At 38.7% G+C, this 14,983-nt stretch overlaps 1 protein-coding gene across 1 annotated transcript in view; it reads right to left on the reverse strand.

The window, feature by feature from the left end:
• Positions 1-14,983, reverse strand: part of HMCN1 (hemicentin 1) — a 201,240-nt gene that overhangs the window by 50,446 nt on the left and 135,811 nt on the right. Inside the window, 12 exon segments of the mRNA XM_050900953.1 lie at positions 2,606-2,702; positions 3,220-3,407; positions 4,357-4,389; positions 4,392-4,469; positions 5,519-5,722; positions 6,457-6,607; positions 8,554-8,699; positions 10,086-10,199; positions 11,413-11,586; positions 12,313-12,384; positions 12,387-12,503; positions 12,919-13,005. Of these exon segments, the coding sequence (XP_050756910.1) occupies positions 2,606-2,702; positions 3,220-3,407; positions 4,357-4,389; positions 4,392-4,469; positions 5,519-5,722; positions 6,457-6,607; positions 8,554-8,699; positions 10,086-10,199; positions 11,413-11,586; positions 12,313-12,384; positions 12,387-12,503; positions 12,919-13,005 (1,461 nt within the window).

Consider the following 14,983-nt stretch of genomic DNA (forward strand, 5'->3'; position numbering starts at 1 on the left):
TTCTGATACAGTTCAGAGTTCTTTCGTTAAGCAGACAAACCTGTTGTTTAATAGTGAGCTAAGCAGTTTAAAATTCTGGCATGCAAGCATTGCTCTAAGGGGTGCATTTTTAAGCTTATAAGTCCCAGTATTTTTAAATACAAGAATATTTTGGCATTTGACCTTTCTACAAGAACTATTTAAAATGAAATAACTGTAAATCTCTTCCTTTTAATAAACCCCAAGTTTTAGTTTCCATGTTTTTGCAGTGTGGCTACATAAAACACTTAAGAGGAAAGCAAAAGCATGTTCTTGGCTCTATGGGGTGGAAAATTCATTCCAAAGAACACATGGTATCCTCTTCTTCAAAGACAGAAATGTTAAAGTATTTTGGACCATATCCACCAGAAATACTCCAGCTGCTTTCTGTCACTTGAATGACACAAAACAGTAATTAAGCTAAGTTTATTGCTCCTCTGTGGCACTGCAGAAACAAGAGGAGTCAATGTAAATGGGTGATTTCAGTCCATAGTTTTCAACTTGGAATAACTGAAGGTTATTTTCCTGATAATGAGCGTAAAATTGTTCACTAGAATAAATGGAGGATTCTGATCTGATGACATTTTATAGTTATTTATATTTATTTACCTTTACAGTTACTTTCCCACAGATGTGATTATTGGCATTGCAAGACAGCGGGCAATTTAATATACAGGGCCAAATCTGAGCTATCTTGTAACGAATTTTGCTTAAACGATGTAAGTGGTAGATTTCAAATTCTGCAGCCCCCACTGTGTGCGCAAAGCACTCGCAAATGCACCACAGGTAATCTGCATACGCAAATGTACTTGTATGTGCATACAGATGCAGTAATGGGCTCAATTTTAGTATTCAGTGAAATATACTATTTATTATATATTAAGGTTAGAGATTGAGATTTTAAAACTGGATGCTTACTTTCAATGTTTGAGATGGTTTTATTTTAGTTTTACTACTCACCTTTGAGACAAGAAGTGAATTTTTCAACTTATTGAACAGCATCATCTTTAATATTTTATTTAAATTTATGAAAGCAGTTCCATTAGAAACATACAAAAATGCTGGAAAACAACCTTTTTTTGGCACTGACAAAACAAAGATCATGCTGCTTAGTGATAATGCATTTCCATCAGTGCTTCACCCTGTGTGGTCCTTGCCTGAACAGCTATAGTCTAACTTTTCAAATGAAATTGCATTCATAGAGAATAATAGACCTAAATTGGTAATACTGTTGAGCTAGAAGTGAAGCTTCATGCAAATATTTCTTTTAAAATAATAGTATTAGACTATAGTGATTATAAACAAATATTTTAAAGACAAAGTTTAAATTAAGACACAAATGTCAAGAAAAGCAAAATATTTTGATTTAAAAACAAAACTCAACATCAGGAAATCTGGATAGACTCCACTGAAAGAAAGTAACTTCTCAGAGAATGACTCCAGGGCAAATTCTTCCCATGACAACACTATTTTTGGCTAATTGTATTACTGAGTAGAAAAAAGCACTATAAATTTGTTTCATTTAGTATGTAAATCTGCTGCATGTGTGAATGACAAAAGAATTTATTTCTTCTGTACATAATAACCTGAATCATCAGATTCCTGGGATGCTGGTACTCCATTTAAGCGAGAGAGAGAAGACAGCACTTGTTTTCCATCTAGTATATAACACAGAAGATTAGCTAGCTAACAAGGATGTGAAAAAGGATACTGATCATATGTAGAAGACTGTGATATAAGTCTCCAAATTGTACTGTGAAAGCAGATAAAGATGTAGCTGCCTGTATTCCTTGGTAGGTTTTAAAATGTAATGGTGCAGATGAATTTGTGGGAATAATGCTTATTTGATCTTCAGTTCAGAATGGAAAGCTGAAAGGGGTGGGACGAAGAGGGGGCAGAAATAGAAGGGGAAGTTAGGGTTTACTCTGAAATGTTAATTAGAGATATCCTGATTTTCTGAAGCTATCAGGAGAGGTAAGGGAAGGTGGTGGAGAGACTGTTTTTTAAAATAATGGAAAAATGTCTTAATTTCTTGATTGTATTTGTTTTAGACTTGTGACGCTGAAGGCCAAAATTTATTTTTACCCTGTTCTAACTCCACAACAAAACGAAAAATAGAGAACAGAAAGGAATCTTAAAGCGCAAATTTTTAAAAAGTAAGCTTTTACAATGTCGTATCTCTTTGTTTAATGCTTTATAATCACTAATCTTCTTGGAAAATGCATTTTATGAACATATCAAAACGGACTACAATCCAACCTGTTTGTAATTCATGATTTCAGGGCTTAGCAACCCCTACACAGTGTACACACACAGTCACTACACAAGGCTCCCTCAATAATAATTTCCACCTATGTGGAATACACATAAGGAGCTAAAGTCATGTGGTATCAAAAGCCCTGTGTTGCCAAGGTACTTTAAACTTACATTTGATTTCTGGTATGTCAGAATCTCCATTACACCCAATAAGACAACTTACATGCATACGGCTAAGTACGTGCCTAAGCACTCTGCTAAAATTAACACACTCAAGCTAAACTAACATTTGAAAGACGACAATCAGAAAATTATGGATTATTGTACTTACCATGAACGTTTAGGTTAAAATACTTCTTGGCGCTTCCAGCTATGTTTTCCACAATGCAGACGTACCTGCCAGTATCTGTTATTCGGGAATTCAAAATCTAAGGAAAAAAAAAAAAAAAGATGTTTTTTGATGGTCTAATATATAAGAGAACTTACTGTCAAAGAATCAAGTGGAGAGAATTAAGCTCAGCTCTAACTGTTTTAATAGTTTCATCCAATTTCATTCATTGATAGGAAGGGGGAGTTCTTCAGAATGCACTTATTTTCTTTAAAAAAAAAAAAAGTAGTACATTTTGCAATAATTAAACTCTGTTAGGGAAACTTGGACAAAACTGACAGCAACCAGTTGTTCTCCACAAATGCCAACATTATTTTAAACGAAGTGATTTCACTGATGCGGTTCACAGCATGACCCCACAAACGGCTGGGTCAGCACAACTGAGGGAACTACACAGGAGCGAGAAGCAGCAGCTGAGGGACAGGAACAAGGGACAAAAACTCCTTAGGTCTGCAGCACCAAAAATTCAGAATTGCATACTCAGCAAATCTAAAGTTTTGTCTTTATGGGCAGCTTGTGTTTGTGATGCTAAAAATCAGTTTTTCACTAAGAGCTACCTGTAACCTCCTTCCATTGGACAAAAATGTGTGTTTGTCATCTTCTGCTAGGAGGTGGCCATCCTTTTGCCAGGTGATACTTGGAGAAGGGCTGCCACTTGCAACACAGTCCATCACTGCAACCTTGTTCACAAGCACAGTCACTTCTTCAGGCAGATCACCATCAGCTCCACTGATGGACGGCGGTACTACAAAAGAGCAAAATGTGGTAAGAATACTGTGATTTAGTACCTCTCAGTGTTTTCTGTTGTTTTGGGTTTGGTTTTTTTTTAAGATTACAGACCAATCTTTTAGATTGGGTTTTTAGAAGAAAGTAGTTCAATGAATACATTGAAAGATAATAAAATCCCAAGAGTAGTTCAGCTGAAACAAATCAGTATAACTCAAAGGACTGCAGGAGAACTACACTTATCCACAGCAGCCATAAAGAAGAAGAGGTGAAAACTCATTTTCCAGTTAGGCCATCATGTTCTTTGCTGTCAGAACAAAAGAGGATTTCCAAGGCAGGACCACTTCCTAACAATAAATCAGTCTTTTCAGTGGTAGATACAGAAATAGAGGTAAAGAAATAAGCATTTCCCAAGGCAAAAACCCCGAGTACATCAACAGACAATGCAAACAGCATAAAAAGCTTTCTGTGCAACGTTTGTACACAGAGCATACAAAATGGACTCTGCAGGCATTCAATGGTTGATCTAAATCATCAATTCCCTTAAGCCTTTGGGAGTTTTGCAGGTATTTTAGAAAACAATGACCAAAATAAGGAGAGAGAAAAGTCTAGTAGGTCAGAATTTTGAACTGGAAACTGGATAGGGGACAAGAGATACCAAGATAAAACCTGGATTTCTACATATACTTTTCTTTCTAGTGAAGCGTGATAGGGATAATGCAATTGAGTTCCTATAACAATAACCTAAAAACATACTGAACTAACAACATTAACACTATTTTCATGCAATTCTGTATACTCTACAAAACTCTAGCACTTTATATAAACACATTAATTTCATAGTTTACAAATATGCAGAATTTATAGACTTTAAAAACATTAAGTAAACCTGGACTATAATGCTTCATTAGTTTCCACAGAACTCTTCTTTTGTCATTAAAAAGAAAAAGGAAAGCAGGAAAGCTCACAGAGCACGCGGACATCGTAATGAATGGAATCTCCCCAGCTTCGTTTACTGCCACACACATGTATTTCCCGGCATCTTCAGCCTGTGCCCGTGGAATCTGCAACACTCGACCTCCTGGAAGGAAAATGTATTCAAGATTTAAATGCAGCATCAAGCAGTTTCCATCGTTTCCACACCACATTTCACTAGAGACCTGAGCAAGCAAATTTATGAATGGTCAGCACTTGTTCTGAATTATAAGTAACTAAAGACTTTTATTTCCTAGCTTTTTCTACTGGCAGATACTTGGAATTTAGCAATGTTCGTACCAAAATGTTAGAAAAAAGTAATTAATTCCACATAAAGGAATAACATTCTTCAGCAATATGTAGCCAGACATTATTCTTCAAGCAAAAACAGAAATATTTCTCAGCAAGGTGACAGAGAACTAACAGGCAAAAGGAAACATAAGCACAGAATATTCTGGTAAAGCTGTTCCAAACGGAAAAAAGTTACTTCTGAAGCTTATAGGTACTTTTCACTCTACTCCTCATTTAAAGTGTAGCCACATACATCGCTTCAGAAAGAGAGGACATACTAGGAATACATTTTGGGAGTGCTTGTCATTGGTCTCCCAACAGATAAGCAATAGGTAGACAAAAAGACATTATCCCCACCACTGCCCTTCTTTACACACGCCATCCCAAACCATCCTCTGCACAGAAAGGCTCCCTTTTTGTACTCTCAGCATTATAAGCACCTCTTTCCCTTTCCCATAGGAGGTTAAGTAGGAGCTCATGGCCATTCTTCTGCTGGAAACATTATTTCCATGCCTCACGCCCTGGTTAACAGGCTTTTCTACTCCAATTATGATTTTGCCAAAGCAAAACTTAACAAGGAGATAAATCAGGAACACATGAGACAGAAGGTACCATTGTTGTATTTTGTTTTTCAACACATCATATGAAAGTTAAATGGTCACATTCACACCATTTTAGGGACTACTTTTTAAATGAAAGAAGGAAACAGCTTAAGTCCAAGGACTGGAGAGAAACATTTCCAGTCAAGAAAGTCTGAAAGGAACATTAAAGCAGTGTTTTGAAGGGGAAAAGTTTGTTATTACTATACAAACACTAGCATTAATGCCATTTCTTAAGATCAGAGAGTGACATTTTAATACTCACCTGGTAATATTAGTACTTTATCACTGGAGCTCAGAGGATAGCCATCTTTATACCATGTAAGAACTGGAGGAGGAACAGCGTTGGTCTCACAGTACAGTGAAAGGGGATTGTTGACAATCACATCTTTACTTTCTCCACCTCTTCCTGTATCTACTGTGTTACCAGCTTCCCATTCCTTATAAGGCTTTTGGAAACTAGGAGGAACTACAACCAAGGAGGGGAACAACATTAGAATTTTACAGCAGAAATAGCTAGTTTTAAAGTCAAGAAATGAAAAGATACTGTAATTGTTAAATAGCAGCAATAAAAATTAAGTGTATTAAATTAAACCCTCCCCCCAATTTAAATTACCCAGGAAAATTCTAGTTCTTTTGATCAGAATGAACAATTGAGCGATCTACTGAAGATTTTCTGAAGACTAATAAATAATAGTGTAAGAAGACCTGATAACAAAACACAGAGGGTATTAATCAACAATAACACACAAATAGTAAGCTATCTGGTTTCACTCAAGTTCTAATTTTGTCTAAATTTTCAGAAATGACTAATGATTGTTTTCTTGTATTTACACACAGTGTGTACGCCAACAGGATGCTTATGCCTGGGGCCTCTAAGTACTACTCAGTACAGATAAATAAAATATGACATCTTAGTTTAAGCTAAATTAAAACTTTTTCATGTCATTTAGAGGAAGATCTGAGTTACTAAGTCACTCCATTGACTTCAGAAACACTGCATATGTCACAAAATATGAAAGAATAATCAAATACTGTATTTCTTAAAGATGAGCAAAATATACATGAAATAAAAATCACACAAAACACAAAAGCATTGGATTAGACCAAGCAGGTGTAAACGATACAAAATTATAAAGAATTCCAACAACCCAGAACATTAGGAGGTTACCAGAAGAATTTTATTATCTGAACTCTGTTTACCTTGGATATTTACATCAAATTCCACTTCATCCTCTCCAGCAATGTTGGATGCCAGACAAGTGTAACGACCGGTGTCTGATACTTGAGCCTCCTTAATCTGCAGAGTACGGCCATTAGCTTGGATAATGACATGATCATCTGGTTTAAGTGGCTGTAATGTAATTTTACATGGAAATTAATACTTGGCAAAACATACACTGGAAATAGCCATATTTACGGAAGTAATATGATGTCATCTCTCTTTTGGTCAAATTCAGGTGGTTTCAAAATCTTTCCTGAGGCAGTATACTGGGAGTAAGAGTGTATTTTGGTTTTGGTATTTCCTCTGCTTTGATACCACTACCAACAGAACATCCTTCAATTTTTGTTAATGCTTCCAGCAAGGCCCACTTTCAATCTACGCAAAGAAAGCAGTTGCTTAGGACACCAAATTACTGAGAGTCACCACTTAGGACACAGTCCTAAGCTAGGTGCTCCTGGGATGGCAGCCTTGGCCACAGGTGGTGCAGCCCAGCTCTCCTCTTATCTGCTCCTCCTTTCCCTCAGACCAAAAGCTTTTCCTCTCCGAGTAAACTTGACCAAGCTCCAAGTTCCTGGAGACAGTTCTCTTTTCATGGTTGTCAGAAACTCTGCATCTTCACCTTCTGATCTTGGTAGCTGGTCTCCTAAGAGGATGTGGTTTTACATCACTCCTAATCCCAGCTGCAAGTTGCTGCTGAAAGGAGCCATGCCATCCCCATCAGGCAAGGGCTCTCGTGACATCTGATTAAATCAGGCTGATTCAATCCCTTAACTCACTAGCCAAGTCAATGAGCTGATGGAAAACCTACACGTGTAAAACTATCAGTTTTCTACGAGGTGAACAACTCGATCGAACTCACCCTTCTGCTGCCCAGCAAGGACACGGCGTGAACATAAAATGGATGCAGCAGCAACGCAGAGATACACAGAATTAGATGTTACTGTCCCGAGAATTTACATCACAAGTGACAGTAGAGACTACAGTGATACAACCTGTATCTCTCAATAATGAAAACGATACACATCAGGGAGTCAGCACTGAACTCCTGGCCTGCACGGGACAATTGTTTTAGTCCATGGACGTGAGTGAAAGCCATATATCCAGGGCAACGTAAGAAAAAGCTGCTGCTCTGACAGCGGCAGCAAGCTGCTTACAGCCGCTGTCTTTCTTTGGGGACCTCTCAACTCCCCCTAACATAATTTTTCATTGGCAATACAATCAGTACACCCAGGAGATTCTAGAATTACAGCATACGCTCGAAACAGATGGAGGGTGTACACACAGTCTCTCCTGTGACTCCAGGCTATTTCTGCATGCTCAGTAAATCCAGGAAGAGCTGGTCCAGCTGCAGAGGTGCAGCAGTCTGCCACATGATAAGTGCCCTACCAAGAATAGCTAAAGCAAGAGATTATATTCTCCTTTCTTACAGAAGAGTTGCACCGTTATAGCCAGCCCCCAGTAGACTGGGGGGTACATCAGTACGATTCTGTGGCACTGCCCTTCCAAACTGCTTCTCCTCCAGACCGATGTTGTTGTGAAGGCTGCGTGTGGCAGGAACCACGCCTCATTCCCCCTCGCAGAGGATCCAGATGCTTTTGCGGCTTTGTGAGCTCTGCCAGAACCAAGTGGGAGGCTCTCTGCAACTTCTGCAAGGGCAGCACTTAGAGGAACCAAGCATGGGGCCATTCTGTAACAGGGCCTTTGGGGACTTTACGCAACAGCAAAGGGACATGTGGTCATATCGTGGGATGCTACTGCTAGGCACGGCCCTCCCCCTTTAAAGCACAGGCCAGTGGTAGGCCCTGGAAACTCCAGCACTGACGTCTCAGTGGCACTGCCAAGCACCCACAAAAAAGCATGCGTGTCAATTTGCGGAGGTCTGGCCCACAGCAAACATCCTAAGATGTGTGCGGGGTGATCCTGCCAGCAGGATGGTGGGAAGATGACTTCCTGCTGACTTAAGTAGTGCAAGTGAGCCTGTTATGCTGCATGAATGTTCATTAATAGTAAGAGTGAATACGCAGTTCTTTCTGTATGAAATCCACCCATTAGAAGGAATTAAGCTTGTGACTGGCCTGTCCATCCTTGTACCAGCTGATGGTAGGAGCAGGAATGGCGTGAGCTTCACACTCCAGGGTAAGGCTGTGGTTTACTTTGATCTTCACTTCTTTAGGGGAGAGACCCATCCCTGAGATATCTCCTTTGTTAATGGTGGGTGGAACTGCACAAAAACAAAGGGGGCTTTCATGACTTACTGTCTTATGCAGCATTTCAAAATTAACTGGACAAAGGGAAAACCTGGATGATAACCTCAGGGAAAGCAAGTGCATTCCCCCTCTAATCTGCCTCTTCCCCATAGCTGAATTTTTTTTTTTTTTAATATATATATATTTCAAACTATTTTTAGTGTATGTATTATATATAAAAAGATATAAAACTGTGTTCAACAGTTTTAGACATCCAAACCTGACTATAGCCTTACCTAGCTATAGCACTTTATTATGTGTTTGGCTTGAATTCTATACAGTTCAGTGTACTGCAGGCATTAAAAGGCATTTTAATGGAAACTAATATTCTCAGAAACATATGTTTGAACTGAAGTCCACACTCAGAGTAGCTGGTCAAAACTCAACATTTCCATTCCATTGAAATCTCAGTGTTGCAAAATCTTGTTTCCTTCTGAATCAGAATGAAAAAAGAACATTTCAAAATTCTTAAGCTACCCCCCACGCTCGTCTCATAATATCTTTTAAATGCTTTCAAAGCATTTTCCATTCTTTTTTCAATGGGAAATTTTAAATTCTCCCTAATGCTTACAGCACCACAATGACTGACAGTTGCAATGGCATTTGGGGGTGGGGGGCTTTATGTCGCTACATAGCCACAGTTCAATAATGAACTCTTTTGTCATCTTCTCATTATTCCGAATCCAATGAGGCCCTATTAGGGGCTTAGAGTAATTAAAATAACAGCACAGTTACCGTGAGGGAGCAAACCACACTCCAATTCAGACTAGGAAATTAAAAAAAAGAGATGAAAATTCATGCTTGACTGAGCCCATAATGAAGAGTTTGAGCATTAAAATAGAGTATTAGGCACAGATGCTCAAAGGACAATGTGCTGACAGGAAGCCTTGAATGGGAAAGCTTTTGTGCATATGGTATTTTATGGAAGGATATAAAAATAGTATCCTCCTGGTTTACCTTACTCAAGAAAGTTTCCCATTAGATGTTATGGGTCCCTCCCCTCCTTTTTTTCTAACGTAGTTTCTTTGCTCACGAGATTCTCTGCGCACATCTCCCATTGTGCTCACTCATCTGATTTGAAAATCATTACCAAAAAAGCATTTCAGAAGAAACTGGAGTTCAGTATTTCTTAAATGTCTGCCCCTGGGTGGTACAAAGATTTTTAGCCCAACAGCAGCAATTGTAAAGGATGCAACAGCAAACTTTTCCAGTGTCTTTCCTCAAGCAACGCCATGAGCTGATGCAGATGTTTGCTAAACAAAGCCACTAACAGAAATCCTTGTGTTCACCTGGATAGGTAACACTGCAAAGGGAAAAAATAGAAGAATGAAAAAAGAATAAAATTGGAAGTATTTCCTTACTGTAGACTTTCACTTCATAGTGTTTCAAAGTTTCTCCAGCCTCATTTGTGGCTATACAGGTATATCTTCCAGCGTTGTCCTCCTGTGCATTTAGAATCTGCAGGGTTCGACCACCTGCCAAAAGACATCATTCTTTAATAGCATCTATGTTAAGCTCTTGCTTCCCAGTTATTTAAGTAGTTTCTGCAGCGTATTTTCAATCCTTTGGCCAAATTCTGCCCTTAGATGAGCATGATTGCTTACCACCATGTATACTGTGTAATAAATGTCCATAATTCGCAGGAGTGCTTTGGATCACAACTCCTGTTGCTTACAGATTCTTGGAAAATTTGTTAACATAGTTCTGTACAAGAAATTTCTTGAAGATATTGAGATAAGAAGAAGTGATTAAGGGTTCTGCACTTCATTCACAGAAAAAGGGAAAGGAAGCATCATAGGCAAGACTAAGCAAAACCAGGCTATTCAACATACAGGGGCGGATGTGAGCCTCTGAACTGCCTTTCTGTTTCAGTGCAGTACTGCATAAGAAAGAGGCCCTTAACTCCCTCCGGAGAATGGACAGAAGCAACAACCACAACGTGAGAAGTGTAAACATGAATCAATCGGTAGAATTTAGGACTTCAGGTGGCCTCTACAACTTTGACATCCATGAATTTCCTTCAGAATACTATAGTATCCTCTTTATCTATGATGTATATTGTCTGCGTTCTCAGAGGTGAGTCACTATTTAACTGGGCTGCAGCTGTTTTCAGACTGCATTCCTAGAAATTGTCCCCCCATGTAGTAATTCAATTCCTTGCTATCAATATCGACTCATTCTTCCTCTGAACACTTGCAGTTAACAATGCTAAAGTACTTGTTCATCTATATTACTTCAGTGTTACCAGTGAAGCTTGTTCCTGTTTTCCACCTCCACAGATGTGCTAGGTAAGAGTTACTCCAGAAATTAAAAATGGCAAACTACTAATGACCTAGAAAAATGCCACCTCATTCTTTTTACTAACGCTGTTGTTTATATCTCTCTCCATATAATTTCCACACTTAATTTCAAGTTATTTCCATTCATTATTAACTGCAATGAACTTGTTTGCCATCATTTAGCTTTATGGAAAAATGGATAAATACTTGAATACAAATAAAATACAAATAAATAACCAGTTAATTGTGAAGCACTTAAAAAAATATTGGAATGGGAAGTGCTACAAAAGTACAAACATTGCCCTTAATAGAAATATATCTTTTGGTTTTTCAAAAAAATCTGTAACAGGAAACTAAACAATAAAAGAATATAGTGTTATGTTATTTCTCAGTAACAACAAAATTTTACCTGGCAAAATGCGGATGTTTCTGTTTGATTCTAAAGGATTACCATCTTTCAGCCACGTGATTGTAGCTGGAGGATATGAGTAAGCCTCACAAACCAGCGATGTTGGGCTGTTGAGGATAACAGTGACATCTTCTGCATTTCCATGGCTGTCTGCACCCACAATCGTTGGAGACACTAGGAAAAACAAAGTCATTAATCAGAGGAACGATCTCTATGAAGAGCCAATTTTCTGTTCCCTGTTCAGTCTAGGAATCTGGTTGCAGCCTTAAATAGCTGGGAGGCATTCCTACGAGGCACACTGAAGCCCAGAACCAGACAACATTCATCCGGTTTTACGTCTTGTCCTAAAGTCAATGGTCAGCCCGTGTCGGTGGAATCCATCCACCCTTAGCCTCTGTGAAACACAGGTCACCAGGAAGCTGGCCACCCCTTCTTGCGCAGCCGCTGGCAGACCCACTGCTTGATGATCCTGTGAGCAGCAGATTGGTAGGAGGCACGAGCCTAGGAAATGAGGATGTAGAAAACAAACTCGCCATTGTTTGCATTTGGTTATGCAATAACCGTCATGAAAGAAGCGAACTGCAGATGGTTTCAGCTTTTATGAAGAGATCACAATCTGAAGTGCTCTTCAAATACACAATAAGCCAATGTACTGTCCTGCTCATTCCATACAATGTCCTGTTATAGCTCCGCATTTTCTAGCTCTATATTGTCTAAAGCACAGAACTACTGTGTCTATTGAACTACGATTATTTATCAATTACTAAGCTATGAAATTTTAAATCGTAGCCCGGTGACTTAAGCATTGCTGTAATTAAAGTACCACAAAATTCCAGTGTGATTATCTGTTTTTTCCTGAGATGAGTATTTTCTCTGCAAGAGCCAGCCCAGCTGTCTTACCAAGTACATTAAGACTGTAACTTTTGCTCTTATCTCCAGCTGTATTGGATGCAATACATGTGTATCTCCCGTGTCAGTGACTTGAGCATTGGTGATTTGCAGGAAACGCCCACTGGACAGAAACTTGTGATCTTCATCCTCAGTTAGAGATAGCCCGTCCTTTATCCAGGTGATCTGTGGTACAGGGTTCCCTTAATGGAGTAAAGAAAATTGCAAATATTAGTTGTTGCATAGCCTCTGGGATATGCCAAGATTTCTGAAAAACAGAAAAATACAGTTTCAGATGCCCTTTTAAAATATATCCTTTAAGAAGATGTTTTGGAATACGTATTCTAAAGTCTTCAAACCTCCTGAAGTAATATACACCTTCTCTTAAATTCCACAGGCCTTTAGAGAAGAAATATCACAGCAACTATCCTCTTGGTTACATTTTATACAACCTTTATAAGAAGGAGTGCTTAGTCCTGCTATAAGCACCATGGTTAAATCTGAAATTTAAAAATTCCACTGAACTGAAAATTCCATTAAAAACAAGCTGTTCAGAACCAATGACGATCAACACCATGGGTTTGATCAGTAAATGTAAGTAATATTGTATACTTTTACCTATCACTTCACATGTTAGGGTAACTCTGTGCTTCTCTTTCACTTTCACATCTTCCAACTTATTTTCACCCACAATCCCTGGAGGCACTGCAAACAGACAAAAAAAGACAACATCAGCAAGTACTATTCACAACCAATTTAAATACAACAAAGACACACTCAGGCTATTTCTCAGCGTATGCTTCCCTTAATCACATCAATCAATGAACGGCTCAGATCTACCAGGAACAGGTCCAGATGTGAGACACTGTAGAGGTAACCTGCCTGGACAACAGATACGCACTCTGTTCTGCACTCCTTAACCACACAAGTCCACGCAAAGGGCAAGAGAGGACCACAGACCCATAAAGCACTTGCCTCACTTCATCTTCAGAGCTAGAGAGATACTCGGGGTGCTGAGGAGTATGGTCTGTAGGGCAATATTTCTGAGTATGGTCTGTAGGGCAATGGTGATGAGCACTTGTTAGTGGGGCCAGGTTTGATTTTATGCACCAGCAGGTTTTATAAGTTTGTAAACAAGTTCTATCACCTATATTAAGCAGCAAGTGATTTATTTGTTCAAAACCATGTGCTTAAGTTTAAGAGTTGTTTGTTTTCCAACAATAATTGAAAGCATCTATCTAGAACTCTACGGAAAGAATTGATTTATAAAAAAGAGAGTCAGCTTGACTATTCATATACCATGTGAGGTTTTTTTTCCTTACCAGCATGCTCAAAGCAATACAATAGATTACCAACAAGCGGATGCTGTGTCAAGCCATACAGGTGTTTTATGCAAATACAGCTAATTCCATACAGACAGATGAACAAACTATATAGGTCTAAAGGCATCTTGCTGCGGTACAAACTATGTTTCTCTAGGGACATAGAAGACAAAATCGTACCCTTAAAATACCTATCCACCCCCCAAATAGCTAGCCCAATGTAAGGGAAGTCTTGGTGTATGGCTGACACTTGATGACATGTTTCCAAATAATCTTGGTCAACAGGACTACACAGACTCATGTGCTTTTGGATGAGGAAGACCAGATTATGAATGTGTTGGTGAGCAGCTGTGGTGGTGAAGAGCTCTGATCAACTATTTCTTTCAAAGTAGAGGCATTTGTAGCTTCAGGCCAAAAGAAAATGGCACTACAAATCAAAGCAGGCATGGAGGATAACAGGTTGAAAAGGAGGCCTATAGTTGTAAGAAAGCAAGCCCAATCTCCAAGAGATTCTGCAAAGTTTTGTAACAAAAACGCTGGACTAGGGAGCCAGATACTACGCTTTAATAATCCCACAAAATGGAAACTTTCAGCCTAGATAGAACACCTAAAGAGAGAGGAATTAAAATATATTCAGCAGCTTACTTGTGATCTACCACTAAGTTGGAAGCAAAAGTTTCATAAAAAAAAGAATCACTGTAATATGCAGAATTCATTGTCAACAGAGAAAAATAACGTTACACCAGACTTTTGATACTAATGAAGGGTACAAACTAGAGTGAAGAAGAAAAAAAAAATTGAAAGAGGTTTGCATCTCACTTGACTGGAATGGCAAAGATACTACTTCAGCATGGCTAAAAGTTGGCCTCTGAATAGGACCCATGGTGAGATGCGGGTTAGTAGAATTTAGCACGCAGGAAGATGTGGCCAGTACTGGCACTCTCACCAACTTGTGATGCAGTTATGATCAAATTCTCTGCTGTGACTGTACAAGCAATGCAAAACAGACTTTTGTATGGGTTCTAGTGTCCGAATGCAATGAGACAAAGACGCGTCAACTAGTAAAGGAATTAGATGGGGGAAAATATAACCTAAAATCATAAAGTTCAGGACTTTTAAGTCAGGCCAAAAGTTACTATTCATAAACAAACAGCAACTCATCGCTATGGCCCCAAAATAATACAGTAAGATTCAAAACATATTAATTTCAGAAATATGACAAAGCCACACCAAACATTTTGCAAATATATAAATATTATGCTTATTATACCAAGCTCTCCATGCAAACTGGCTCGCCTGTTGCACCTCCTACAACAATTTAGACAAACACTGGTATGTCTCTGTACAGTTCCTATTTACAG

This window comes from Gymnogyps californianus, chromosome 8, assembly GCF_018139145.2.
Source record: "Gymnogyps californianus isolate 813 chromosome 8, ASM1813914v2, whole genome shotgun sequence".
NCBI classification, from domain to species: Eukaryota; Metazoa; Chordata; class Aves; order Accipitriformes; family Cathartidae; genus Gymnogyps; species Gymnogyps californianus.